Raw genomic sequence first — 14,573 nt, 5'->3', positions numbered from 1 at the left:
AAGGGACTTTAACATAATTGTATGTTGCTTTGCAGGGCTCTTTTTGCTTTCACTTAATAGAACAAAGATTGCTTTCAAACAAACAATTCCTTTATTGAAAGACAACCACCAGAGGAGAGAGTCAAACGAAAATCATCAGCAGGGCGGGTGATGGGGGGAAGGGAAGGTCTCAAGAGAAGGAGGGGTCCCGGGACAGCTACAGATTTGTGTATGTCCACAGATCATACCCAACCTTCTCCTTTGGAGTACTATGCAGCGGGTGCTGGACTTCAGTAGGGCCAAACTGCAGTGGGATGGGTGTTGAGTGCAGTAGGTAGTGGAAGTCCACAGTGCTGAACTGTGCGGAGGGAGGAGTGGAATGCTGTGGGTAGAGAGTGGAGCCAGGAGGTTGATAACAGTGTGGGGGGAGTGGGGGCCATGGGAAAGAGTTTTGCGACAGGGGAGGGTAGGCGTGGAATTGTTCGCTTTGAAGAGCTAGTATCGCCTGGAGTGTGTCCGCTTGGCGCTCCATAACTGTTAAGAGCCGCTCTGTGGCTTCTTTCTGGTGTGCCGCGTTCTCCTTTCAGTCCCTCTTCTCGCTGTCCCGCCACTCCTTCAATTCTTTTTTCTCGGTGGTGGAGTGCATCATAAGCTCACGCATAAAGTCCTCCTTAGTTGTTCTTGGCCCCTTTCTAATTCTGCACAGCCATTCTTCCGCCAATAAAGAGGGAGGCTGTGCTCCCAAGGTGATCTCTGTGAAGTTTAAATGCAACAGAAGCAGTATTGTTTGCAACACAGACACTGTTTCAGTGCTTTAAAACACAGCCAGTACTCACACACCTGTCACTAACTGGCTGACCCCAGGCAAACACACATGAGCCACAAAACCCTCAAAATGGTGAGTAGCTGCAGGGCCAGCACTGTAGGTGGGGGCCTGATAATCATTCTTGTCCCCACACTTTCCACAGGAGGTGATCATTATGGAAGACGTCTCACTGCTGAGGGTGAGCAGGGAAATCAAAGGGGGGTCTTCTCCAAGCCTGCAGCTTCTGCCCTAGTGCCTATGCAGCTAGCCTGTGTGCAGCAATGGTCCCCGCACCCATCACGGCAAAGTGTCATAGGGAAGTTACCATTAATGGGGCAAGAAACAAAGCAGCTCTGCCGAGGAACTTGTGACAGCGGATTGACCAATATCTCCACGAGAGTTTCCTGGAGATCTCTGAGGGAGATTCCCGTGAACCGAGGGAGTCAATCAACAGCCTGTTCCGCTCAGATTAGGCATGAGTGGGAGACAAGCCTGCTTTCTGCAACCCTTCTGCCCCCAACAACTTGCTTCAGCAATTCCCAAAATCAGAGCCACTTACCAGGGGCCTCCTCTCCTGTTTGTGCTTCATCAAGATCCGACTGCTGTGACTGGATATGCTCCTCCGGAGTAGAAAAGAGCTCCTGGCTGCATGCATCTCTGGCCTCCAAGTCATCCTCTGCCTCTGGGTCCCACTCCCCCTCTTCATCAAGATTCCCTCCTCCTAGCTCGGTCCACTCTTGATTGGCACAAGAGCCAATGAAATATCCACAGGGTGCTTCACAACGGAGGGGGGGGGGTCGCCACCGAGTATCACGTCCAGCTCTTTGTAGAACTGGCAGTTCATGGGCGCAGCACCAGATTGGTGGTCTGCCTCCCGCACCTTGTGGTAGGCGTTCAGCAGCTCCCTCTCTTTGACCCTGCACTGCAATATGTCCCGGTCATGGCCCCTTTCTATCATGCATCGTTAAATCTGTCCGTAGGTATCATAATCCCAACGGCTGGAGCACAGCTAGGACTGCACTGCCTCCTCTCCCCAAATGCTGATGAGGTTCAGCAGCTCGGCATTGCTCCATGCAGGGGACTGCCTGGTGCATGGAGCAGGCATGACCACCTGGAAAGATGCGCTGAGACCACTGCACGCATCACCAAGCAAACAGGAAGGGGACTCTCAAATCTGCAAAGGAATGTACGGGGTGGGCCTGACAGTTGGTCACCTGAGGGCAGGGCAGTAGAGTTCAAGCCAATGGCTGGAGAGGTGAAAACAGGCATTGTGGGACACCTCCCGGCGGCCAATCACAAAGCTGTAATCATCATGGGTATCTACATTGGCACTGCAATGCTGTAGCCCTGGCGCAGAAAGCTCTACGCCGCTCATCTGGGTGGTTTTTTTAGAGTGCTGTTTCTGCGCACTAAGTGGCTTGGCGGTGTGTACACCTTGGAAGTTACAGTGCAGAAAGCTGCTTTACTGTGCAGAAACTTGCCAGTGTAGACGTGGCCTTCTCCGTCTTTGCTTATTTTTGAACAGAGGCTCGAGCTCAATGACCTTAGCTGTGGAACCCAAAGCCCACCTCTCTCCATACCATAAATAGGCAGGAACCAAGCCAAGCTATTTAGGACCTTATAAGTCAAAAGCCAACACCTTGAACTTCACTCTAAATCCAATGAGCAGCCAGTGCAGTTCCCACAGCAATGGTAACTCTCAAGAAGCTCCACTTAACAGGGTGCTGGAAACTGCAGCAGGTTATATTTGCAGCTGGATTCAGTGCCAGCGTTAATGCTATCTAGCTGTAATTGTTCAACTAGTCCTCCCACAATAGTGCTGTAATATACTGGTAGCCTTTTAAAACTCCCATAATGCACTGCTTCTGGAAGTTGTGCTGAGAAGTGAGGGATAGGATTAGGTACCTAGACAAATCTGCAACTGAAGCAGTTTAAAACAGTGTTAAGTGTGAACAGAAAGCAAATATGTAGGGGTATAAACCCTGATCCATTTGGGTTTAAACCACTGCAGTACAATGGGTTAATTTACACATAGTCCAACTCTGGTGTAGAAAATGCCCCAGCAGCACAGGTAATAAATATGCTGCTTTAATAATGAGTCTGATAACTGAATCAGGTTTTTGTTTTTTGTTTTTTTGGTTCAAAAAGAGACACAGAAATCCAAAGCCAGAGTAAAAGGAAAAATCTTGAAAAAACGTTAAAAAGGACATTACAAAAGTGAAAGAGAATGACTCAGTGCCATTTAAAATGATATTTTGAAGAAAATTCTCAATCCTGGCATGATGCTGTCTTGTTTACACAAATTTAAACTATTTGGCCTGCTTGAAATTATGTTAAAAGCAGAAAGACCATTTTACTGTCTGTCCTACAGTAAATTCCTGCAAGCCTGACCAGGATCCCACTACACAGATTTAGAGAGAAACATTTGCTCTCCTACACAAACTTTTTGTATTTTATGAGACCTGTGATTCTACAGAACACTGCCCTTGCAAGAACCTCTTAAAAAAAAAAAAAGAAAGAAAGAAAAGGGGCTGAATATCTCCTTTTACAGCTAACACTCAGCTCTCTGTAGGACATAAGCAAACTTTTCCCTACTCTATGACTGTGAAGTCAATAAACTAGCAGTAGCCCCTTTGTTTTAATCTAAGCCTCAGACCCACATTTAGCAAGAAAAAGCTGAAAAGAAGAAAAAGAGAAGATACAATGGGCAAACAAAAATGAAGAAATGCTTCATAAATCCATGCAGAGGGTTTGACTGTACCTGTTAACCAGACTGTGCAGCCCCGAAAGCCACCTCTCGTTCCCACCACTTGGCCTCTCTTGCTCCTGCTGACATGATGGGCTTGATAAGTGACATTGGTAGCTCTCTGCATTCCCTGTAGATAGGACAGTTGATTAGGTTAAGTTATTCACGCATACAAAGGGAAACTGACAGGCACACTAATAAAAGCAAAGATAACATTCAGTCGATCCTCAGCTGCATAAAGCCAAAGGGCACAAAGGAAGTTAAACAGACCACCTGTGTGGACTACATATATTGAACTCCCCACTTTCCACCATAGGGATAGCTGGGCTAGTCAATTATTGCACGCAAATTTGACTGGCTAAAAAATATGAGGTCAGATTCTAAAAACACCCTTATTTAGGTAATTAGAAAACTAGTTAGATTTTTTCAGCAGTACTGTAAATTCTTTAGATTAAAGAGAAACTATTCTCACAGGATTGTAACAAGGTTCCCATTATAAGGCTTAATCTTGGCTCCTTTCTAAATTCCCCAAAAAGGGTCCTTTTCCCTGCAAATTGTGCACATGTGGTCTGATTTCCAACTAGACCACCCTGCCTTTAGGTAAATCTTCTTTCAACCTCTAACATGCCTTCCACTATCATTCCAACCTAAATGTAGCACTTTGCCTATGGTCTTATAGCTATATGGTTTTCTGCCATGAGACATTCAACCCCAAAGTGCTGGCGGTGTCCTGGAGACTTTGAAGGGCAGGGCTGAAATTCTCTGCCTTCTCCACAAGCAAGGCAATGTCGGTGGCATAGTCTTGATTAGTGGACGCTTCTTGGCCAGCCTTGATTCCAACACATGGAGCAGCAAGTCCTAATATCCAGTCAGCGGCTCTACAGAAGAGTGCTAGGGTTAGAATGCATCCCTGCTGCACACCTGAGATTGTGCTGAAATGCAGCAAAAGCCATGACTCAAAGTGCACTCCTCACACTAGTACTGGTGTGAAGATTGCGTGCCAGGTTTAACAAGACATCTAGAATGCCAACTCCTTTCAGTCTGAGCCCAAGTGTTGACCTATCAACCAAACTGAACACCGCTTTGATACCAATAAATGCCATGTGAAGCAGGAGGTTAAATTCTCAGCACAGCTCAGCCAGGAGCCGGAGGATAGGGACAGCATCCAGTGTCAATCACCCATCAGTGAAACCTGATTGCTGTGGATGACAATATCTGTCATGCAGCAGCTGCATCCTACTAAACAGAATGAGACCAAAGACCTTTCCAGGCACTGATAACAATGAGATCAGCCTATAGTTCCCAGACTCGGTGCGAGATTCTTAGCCCTTGTTCAGGGACACTATGATGCCAACTTTCTATTCTGGTGGTAATTTGTCTGATGCCTGCACTTTTAAGAACAGTCGATGCAAGCCGATGCTCACTGATTCCAAGGCACTTTTGAGTAGCTCAAATGGAATACCATCAGGTCCAGCAGCACTTCCATTCTGCATCTTTGGGAAGGCCTTTCGTACTTCCTCAAGTGACAGAGGATCAGCGTTTTCCCCATGCGGGCCATGCGGTTTACCAGATCACATAGTTCTGGACAGTTGTCAGCAGGTGTGTGGTTCAACACACTTTCATAATATGTTTTCCATCTGTCCAGGACATCGTTTGTTGATGAGAAAGGATTACGGGGAGAGGGGTTAATAGCTTTGGCCAAGATGTTTTATAAAGAATTATTTTATAATATAAATAACCTACTTATATAGCACTGTAAGCATGTGTGACACAATCTAGTCAAAAAACAAGTCATTCCTGTCAAGGTGACCTTACAATCTAAGGCTCTAAACCAGCAGAGTGCTCAGCATGGGCGGTCCCTTAAATTCAGTGGGATTTCATAAAGGCGTAGAGGGCTGCTCATGTGAATCACTGCAAGATTGAGGCCTAAATTAGGTAATTAGACAACAGATCATAAGAGATATGACAATAAAGGAGAAAAACAAAAACACAAAGCACCTTAGAAAAGGATTCTCAAAAAATGCTGAATTTGCTTAAACAAACACACTGACATGACTAAATTCACTTTCTGGATTCAGCAATTTGTTAGTTTTAAAGTGAGGTTTATGAGGGACAGGTAGTTTGGAGTCCAAAGTGAGATGCTTAATTAGGAGAAGTTCAGAGATATGATACAGAATACTAAAAATGTGCACTGCAGAAACAATAGTGGGAAAATACCAGCCACCCATATTTAGTATGTTCATCAGCACTTCGCTCTTAGACCATGTCTACACTTACCGGTAGATCGGCACCGCTGCCATCGATGCAGCGGGTGTCAATTTAGCAGGTCTGGTGAAAACAAGCTAAGTCAATGGCAGAGCGCTCTCCCGGCGACTTCTATCCTCCACCTCCCCGAGAAGCATAAGGTAAGTCAGCGGGAGAGCGTCTCCCGTCAACACAGCGTGGTGCAGACACCATTGTAAGTCAACCTAAGCTATGTTGACTTCAGTTACGTTATTCACCTAACTGGAGTAGCATAACTTAGGTCGACTTACAGCGGTAGTATAGACAAGGCCTTACTTTTGCTTCAGATATCTTCAATAGCATGAGAAACCTTATTCCCCCTGCCACATAAATCTCGCACAGTCTCAACTGGTGGGGGGGGGGGGAGAAGACAGTCAGTGGGAAGCAACACACTAGCATCTCCTTTAATAATAACCTGAAGTATTAAAAAAATTAGTATTTTCCCTCAGTTGTATGTACAGAAAGACCCTGTTTAATCTAGTAAAAGAAGCATTCATCCATCATCACTATTTCCAGTGGCATGCACAATGCCATCCTCATTCTCGCTTTCCCCTATCCCCCAACACACAGTGTCAAAGGGTACGTTTACACTTACCAGGACGGTCGACGCGGCGAGTTCGACTGCTCGTAGTTCGAACTATCGCGTCTGATCTAGATGCGATAGTTCGAACCCCGGAAGCGCTAGTTCGAACTCCGGTACTCCACCGCGGCAGGAGGAGTTGCCGGAGTCGACCTTGGAGCCGTGGAGTTCGCTTCCGCGGCGTCTGGACGGTAAGTAAGTCAAACTAGGGTAGTTCGAATTCAGCTACGTTATTCACGTAGCTGAATTCGCGTACCCTAGTTCGACCCCCGAGCTTAGTGTAGACCAGGGCAAAGACACCTTTCAAAACAAAAACCCAGGGCACACTATCCCAGAGCTTCTGCTGCTGGCTCTCCCAAGCTGCAGCAGCAGCAGTCATAGTTTTCCCTGGTGTTCTAGAGAAAGCTGTAGGCAGCAATGAAAGTGACAAAGATCAGGTCATTATCATTCTGCTGCTGCTTGAAAGAACTGTGAACTGCAGCAGACAGAGGCGGTGGAGTCATTCGCTAGGGAGGAAGACTCAGAATCAGAGTCTGCGTCTGGCCAAGGATAAATTAGCAGAGACACTTCACAAGCAGAAAGCTGAGGGAGTGGAGAAGAGACACACACACCCAGCACAGCACCCAGCAGGCTCTGTGAATGTACACCTCTACCTCAATATAACGCTGTCCTCGGGAGCCAAAAAAAAAAAATCTTACTGCGTTATAGGTGAAACCGCATTAGATCGAACTTGCTTTGATCCACTGGAGTGCGCAGCCCCACCCCCCGGAGCACTGCTTTACCACGTTATATCTGAATTTGTGTTATATCGGGTCACATTATATTGAGGTAGAGGTGTAGTCATGGTTGGTACCCAGCAAGCTGTAGCCCAGGTCCTGGTCCAAGAGTAGCCAATGTGTAGAATTCAACCTCAGGAGAGAGGAAGGCCTGACACCTGTGTTGGGATATACTTCTTGGGGTCTCATGAAGGAACAGCAGTGCATATGTCCAGTAACAGTGGCAGTGTTGCATTTATGGCCTTTAGGCTGTTAAAAATCTTATAGTATAAAGGTGCTGTTGAATTTGGCCAACAAGAATGGCTCATCTAATTATATCCCTCCAGTGCTGATTCACATCTGTAGATAAACCTTATTATATTGGCACCATTCATTCTGATATACATAAAGGCTTTCTCAGCATTTATATTGTAAAATATAAATCCCTGAATAAATTAACTGTTCGCTTCTTCCAACTGAAATTAGATGTACATAAACGTATTGCCAGGAAATACTGTATTCAAGTAGAGCCAAAAAAAACAACAAACAAACAAACAAACAAAAACCCTGTCTTTAGACTTTGTGTACTTATTATTTTAGCACTTTTTGGTCTTTTTGCAACCTTTCAGACTATAATTTGAAATTTTACATTTAAAATCAACTTAATATTTTGGAAAACTGCACATTTTGAGTGATCATTGTTAATTTTTCATAACATTTAAGTGTGATATGCAAAATTAAAACTACTGCATATTGCGGATTGGTGCAACAGTGCAATATTGTGCAATATTGATTTGTGTCACTTTAAGATCCCAAAAGTGAGATTTCCAAAAGCACTCAAGTGACTTAAGAACACAAGTCTTATGAACTCCAGTGACTTATGTGCTTTAGAAAAATCTCACTTTAAATAAATAATGTGTAAGTGTTATGAGTATGTTTACCTAAGATAGTAAGTGTATGTTACATGCTTCCCTGAGACTTTTTCCTTACAAAAGAAAATTATTTTGAAGTAATAAGACTGGGACGTCCTTGTAATGAATGAATGTAATATTCCCGGGTTGTTGTATAGATATTTTTGTATCAAAGGTATATAAACTTTTTCTGGAAAATCAGTATTTATAGTGTCTGTCTATTAGAACATTTACTCTTTCACAAGTGAATGGCTTATTACTGTTAAACACGACTGGGTGGGTAGGACTGAATGGATACTCTTGTTCTCCTCTACTGCAGGGCCAGCTGTTCCAAATACATATTTTTTTCTTCTTTGAAATCAGGAAGTGAGACTAGCCAATCAGCTTTCTGGAGTATCTCCAATTTATTATATGTACCTGAACTAGTTTGTTTCTTGAATCTATTCCAAAGTTGTCTGGCTACTGAATTAATACATTGGTTGTAGCTTTATAAAAGCCTCCTTGTTAACTTCTGCAGGCAGACAGAGCAAGAATTGGGAAACCCGCCTGCTTACTGTTCAAGTGGGAATCTTACATGGAAACTGAAGAAGTCTGAACCATTAGTGTGGAATTCAAACTTTCATTGAAAAAAAATTTCAAAGGTACATTGGTGCACTATCGTTATCTTTAATTAGAAAGAACAGCCCTAGTGTTCCTGCGGCTGCTCTTAGTTTTGCTAGCACAGTAAGATTGACTGGATGCTTTTGCACTTCAGTGCAACCCTATGGGCAGTATTAAAACTGGCAGGAATCATGACAATTTTTCTCAACTTTCCCAAGCAGCTGATCCTAAGCCCTAGAGCTGTTGCTGTGGATCAAGCTGGTAACCATTGCCTCACATCTTACTCCCCTCTCTTTTTTTGTGCTGTTACCTAGCTGGTTGGTTTATACCTCTGACTCATATGATTGGTAAATTTCTGGAGCCCTGAGGTCAGCTGGAAACATACCCACAGAATTACTGAAAAACCCTTTTGTTCTGGAGGTATTTAAGTCTCCCAAGTGTTCAAATGTTGAAAATTCTTCACCAAAAATCAAGCTGAACACAGAGGTCTATGTCAGCTCTCCCAACGCTTCCCTTCTCCAGCCAAAAATGCTAGAGAATCATAGTTTGTCAAACATAATGCAACATGCCCAAGTATAGACTGCAAAATAAACAAGCCAAGGTTAAGATGTGGTACAGAAACAGAGGTAATTTTCCATTATTTAAGGCAGTGGTGCTAGAGCTTCTGAGGCTGCTGTGAATCAGTCACTATAAATAATCCCGTTTTCTGTAGCACCGGCTGCACAATTTGGTGGTAGGCTGTCTAAACTAGGAAAATTTGTGTTGCATGAAAACCGGCTTAATTTCCCAATTATGTTCAATTGAGAACAAATTAACAAAGTCATTAAATCTTAGTGTAACTCTGTATTAAAAGCTGCTCTCAAGAGATTTAGTCCAGATTCAGCTCTCATTTGGAGTTATGGGGGTTTTGTCATTTACTTGAGAAGGAATAGTATTGAGCCCTTTGGTTTTAAATTTGAACTGCAAAATGAAAAATTAGTTGTGTTGTTAGGAAAGGGGTGTATTCTGGGATTTATAACCTTTGGAACCTTTTTATGGTTTCCTGACTCATAGCTGCCACCCATAGGTTTTTGACACTGAAAGCACACCTCTACCCTGCTATAACGCGACACGATATAACACGGGTTCACATGTAGCGCAGTAGCAGCGGGGCTCCAGCGGCGCTTTAAAGGGTCCAGACTCCCCACAGCGGCCGGAGCCCGGAGCTCTTTAAATCACTGCTAGACCCCTGCCACCCCTACCCCGATATAACAAGGTTTCAGCTATAACGCGGTGGGAGGGATTTTTGGCTCCCCATGACCAGGTTATAGCGGGGGTAGAGGTGTATCATGCTGACTTCCACAGTAGCCTCACTTAGGGGAACATCCAGCACATACTGGTGAAGTTAATAGCATTTGCTACTTTACCTTTGGGGGGGAGAGATAGCTCAGTGGTTTGAGCACTGGCCTGCTAAACCCAGGATTGTGAGTTCAATCCTTGAGGAGACCATGGGGGGAAAAAAAAAAAAATGCTAGTGAAGGCCAGGGCTGGGGCTGGACTCCTGACCTTCTCCTCCCAGTTCTAGGAGATTGGTATATCTCCAATTATTACCTTATTACCTAGATTACTCACATCACCACAGTTAAGTATTACACAGTACTAGAGAAAACTCAACAATGTACATGGACTATTGACATTAGCTGTCTTAATGAATAAAAACATTGTTAAAATTAAGTGACACTGCTAAGGCAAATTTGCCCTGACAATTTAGATTTGGTAAGCAAGTGAGTTTATACAATCCTAAAACCAACAGACATGGGGAAGGTGTTTGTTAAAATTCCAGATGAGACCAAAACAAAAACATCCCCTGCAGTGTTTATAACTCAGGAAAAAGCGAGACTGTCTATAAAACAGACATAAGAGTGACTAGCCTTACATATCTTTTCAGTTATATAAAACACCAGCAGGAACAGTGACCAGCAGGTTTTTTTTAAAATGTTTTAAAAACACATGGAGTTGCTAGAAACTTGTTTTGTTTTTCAAAATATTTGATTTTAACCAGTATTCCCTTAATGCCAACTGCCCAAAATGTCATAAAATACTAGGTTTCAGAAGGGTAGCCGTGTTAGTCTCTACGGTGCCACAAGGGCTGATACAGACTAACAAATTTATTTGGGCACAAGCTTTTGTGGACTGAAACTCACTATGATGAAGTGGGTTTTAGCCCACAAAAGCTTATGCCCAAATAAATTTGTTAGTCTCTAAGGTGCCACAAGGACTCCTCAAAAATACTAGGTGAAGACAATGGACAAAATTCATTCTTACATAAACCCATTGTAGTCAATTACAACAACGATTTTGGATCAAAGGGTTCTCCTACACTAGAAGCCAAAATAACTGAACACAAACAGTTTAAGAGCAAAAGATTAAAAATATGTCACGTGTTCCTCATTCTTGACACAGAATTAAGAACTTCCAACAATTTGATACAATAAGTTAGTATGGAAACAACTTACAGGCACATGTTCTGACCAACAGTATTATCTCTAAATAATACCGAAGAAAAGAGTTGAACACCAAACAATTTAGGAACAGAGATCCCACCTGTTTTGTCTAACATTCATGTGGTCCTACATCAAGACATACTAGTTTTCAATTTTGAAGTTTCCTTACCAAAGGAATTTGTAGGAAACTACAGAGCAATACTTTGACACTAGCTGCTTGATTATTTCTACAATATTAATGGTATAGTAAGAAATATTATTTATTATGGCAAGGAACAGAGGCCAATCTCTCCAAATCACATCTGCTTAAAGATAGCATTATTTTCAAACTCCCAATCATTTTCACACACTGTAACAAAAACAACATAAAAGTGTTCTCAGGGAAGGCTTCTTCTTTCTCCCTGGTTTGCGTGTCTTTGGCCTGCACTGTAAATTGATCTGCCCATATGCCCACACCTCTATGAATAAGAACCATGGTTTTCGTTGTTTGGCTTAAATCTTACTTTGACAGATTTCCATTTAGCCACCACATTACAAAGAACCTCAGTCTTAAGCTGCCCCAGATTTATGAATGGTTACATTGTACATTGAATCCTTCATCTTTCCCTCTGCCAACATATTTGAAGCAGAGGAACCAAGGTGCAAAAGACAGGAGTGAAAGCCTGAAATCTGCATTTTTCCCTGTGCAAACCCCCCTTCCTACCTCTTCCCCCGGAGCCCAACTTTTAAAACATAAAGAACGGCCCCTGAAGGCAGGGCCCCAGTGAATGAAGAGATGCGCTGGTACCCAGACTCACTCGCCGGGGACAGGGAGGCTTTCACGGGTATATTCATTTTAAGGAAACATTTACATTCTCTGGGTAGGGAGATTCTGACGTTTCAATAAGACATTTACAATCCGATTGCACCGCCACACCCTATCCCATCCAAGTACCAAGGATTTAAGTCACCGTCGCTCGAAACTCACACACACACACACACACATACACACCCCGTGTGCAAACGGCACGCACATCCTCCCTCGCCGCCCCTCACCTTCTGCAAACTGCAGACCCAGCCCGTGCAATGGGGACCGCGAGCCGGGGACACAGGCTGCTACTGCTGCTGCCGCGTCTCTGGAGCTAGCAACCCGGTCTGCGGACGAGCAATGCCACATCAGCACAGGCAGACAGAGAGCCACCAGTTTCCCAATTTCTCTCCCTCCTCCCCCCGCCCCTGCGCTACCGGTGCAGCTCCCCAAGCCGCTCACCCAGCTTTGCACCGCGTTGCTCAGCTTGACTTTCTTGCTCTGACTCCCAGGCCGCTCCATCGCCTGCGGAAGGGCGCGCGCGGAGCGAGGAGGGGGGGGAGGCTTCCAAACGGGGTGAGTGGCGGAGAAGAGACTCTTCGAACGCTGCCGGCTCGCGCTGAGCGATCAGTTGCTCGTGCGCGAGCGCCAGCTGCGGGAGGGCGGGTCGGGCACGCGCCGAATCGCCGAGACGGCAGAAGGGACCTATAGGAGGAGCAGCCGCGCGCGCCCCAGCCTTCCGTTACGCATAGGGAAGAGAGGGCGCGCGCGCGCCGCTGGGTTGTGACGCGCGAGGAGCCGGCTGTACCACGCACACACCCGAGAGGGAAGGGCAGGGGTGGGTTTGGGCTCTTCCGGTGTGGCCGCTCTAGCCCCGCGGTCCTTCGCTCTCTTGGCCCCTAGAGCCGGGCAGGGGGGAGGCGCCAGGCCCGGGGGCAGAGGGAGGGAGGGCGATGGGTGATTGATGTGCTGCTGGTAGCCCAGGCCCGGCCTCATGCACATCCCCGGGGCGGCTGGCTGGGTCCCTCCAGCCTGGCTTGGGGGGCTGCCTAGAAATCCCTGCATAGGGAGCAGCCCCCTTGTCCTCCCCAAGCCCCTGGCCTCAGGTGTGACCAGGGTCCCAGACTGGGACGGCGGCACGGGGTTGTGGCAGCTCAGTGAAGCACTCCCCATCAGCACACAGCATCAGCGCTTAATGATTTAGTTGTACAAGTTGTACTGCAGTACTGCCAACAACCATCAAGGCCCTGTGGGCTAGGCCCTGTACATGCACCCAGTAAGAGACAGGGCCTGCATTGAGCTATCTACAATCAAAATAGACAAGACAAAGCTGGGAAGGGAACCAGTGGCAGAAAGGGGAAGTGAAGACATGTTGCCGTAACACCCGACTGTTGAACCACAACATTGTCACACCACATCAAGGATTTTTTGACACACATTGCTTCACATCATCACCATGTTACATCATGACATGATAAAAACTTGTCATGACACATTGCACCATTGTCACATTACATTGTGACACCTCACAGTGCATTGTAACATCGTTCTGTTGTGGCACAATGTGTGATTCTGCTGCGCTGTTGTCAGGTTCAAGCTATATCCTGACAGGATGATATTTTAATATACCACCACTTTGCAATGCATTGTGCCAATGCAATGTTAGGAATTTGTAACACATAAATTTGCCTCTTAAGACTGATTTACAAAATCAGCCCTATTTTGATTGTGCCCAAAAGAAGAAAAATGTTTTAAAAATGCATCTTATAATGTTTATTCATGATATCATCTGACATACCATTAAAAGCTGGGGTTATAGAGAATCTGAGGGCAGTGAATTCACTGATGCCTATAATCAAAGGTCCAGCTTATGTAATTTGTACACCAATTAGAACAATGCATGTGCCCAGCTATAGCTGGCCACCAGTGCAAACAGGTGAAGAGGGAATGCTGTGGCCAAGGGAACTTACAAAACAGGGAAAGAAGAAAAGCAAAAACATAACAAAAAGAACATTAAAATAAAAGCAATCACTGAAGTGTTCCAATGATAATATTATACTCTCACAGTGCCTGATCTTAATGAAGTCAAGACCCCATTGGACCCCTGCTTTTGTGTTATTTTGTATTCTAGGAGCCTTTTCTTAATGGACGTTGGAAAGAGAGAACTCGCAGGTCCCTAAGCAACTGCTTTATCACTTGTGCTAAATGTAAGAGAAATGATAGTGACAATCTGTACTTTGAATCACTGATATGTATTATATTTACTATATAAATTAGACATTTTACAGATGTCTGTACATTGTATGTTATCTGACAAAGGCCCTGTTCTAAGGAGAATGTTTCACTCACAACCACAAGTTAGGAAGATACCTTCTCAGAGGTACCGACTTGCAAGGTTTATGTATTCATCTAAAGTTTAAATCACTTACAAAAGTTTGAGAGTTCTTTGAAATGGGAAAATTGTTGGAAATATGCCCAGATAAATTATTAGCAAGTAAGAAACAAACAAACAATTAGCAAGTCAGTAATAATAAATGTATGGAATTAGGAAATACATTTATTGTAGTTGTGGATTGAGGTCTGAAGTGAATGATAAGGTAACATTCAGCCTGCTAATGAAGAACTTAACACTGGGTATGGTGTG

General features: G+C 44.6%; 1 protein-coding gene across 3 annotated transcripts in view; it reads right to left on the bottom strand.

The window, feature by feature from the left end:
- PAPSS1 (3'-phosphoadenosine 5'-phosphosulfate synthase 1) overlaps nt 1–14,573 on the bottom strand; it is an 84,789-nt gene that overhangs the window by 58,615 nt on the left and 11,601 nt on the right. The window contains exons 1-2 of one of the 3 annotated variants that reach the window (XM_039540680.1): nt 12,392–12,658; nt 3,546–3,660 (exon numbers count right to left, since the gene is read on the bottom strand). In XM_039540680.1, the coding sequence (XP_039396614.1) occupies nt 3,546–3,660; nt 12,392–12,451 (175 nt within the window). In that variant the 5' untranslated portion in view covers nt 12,452–12,658. Of the gene's footprint in view, nt 1–3,545; nt 3,661–12,177; nt 12,307–12,391; nt 12,659–14,573 lie in introns of those variants that run through there. The other 2 variants (XM_039540681.1, XM_039540682.1) reach the window with 2 other exon arrangements.

This window comes from Mauremys reevesii, linkage group 5 (assembly GCF_016161935.1).
Source record: "Mauremys reevesii isolate NIE-2019 linkage group 5, ASM1616193v1, whole genome shotgun sequence".
Taxonomy (NCBI): Eukaryota; Metazoa; Chordata; order Testudines; family Geoemydidae; genus Mauremys; species Mauremys reevesii.
The sequence above is the reverse complement of the archived record's forward strand: the minus strand, read 5'-3'. Positions and strand labels throughout refer to the sequence as shown.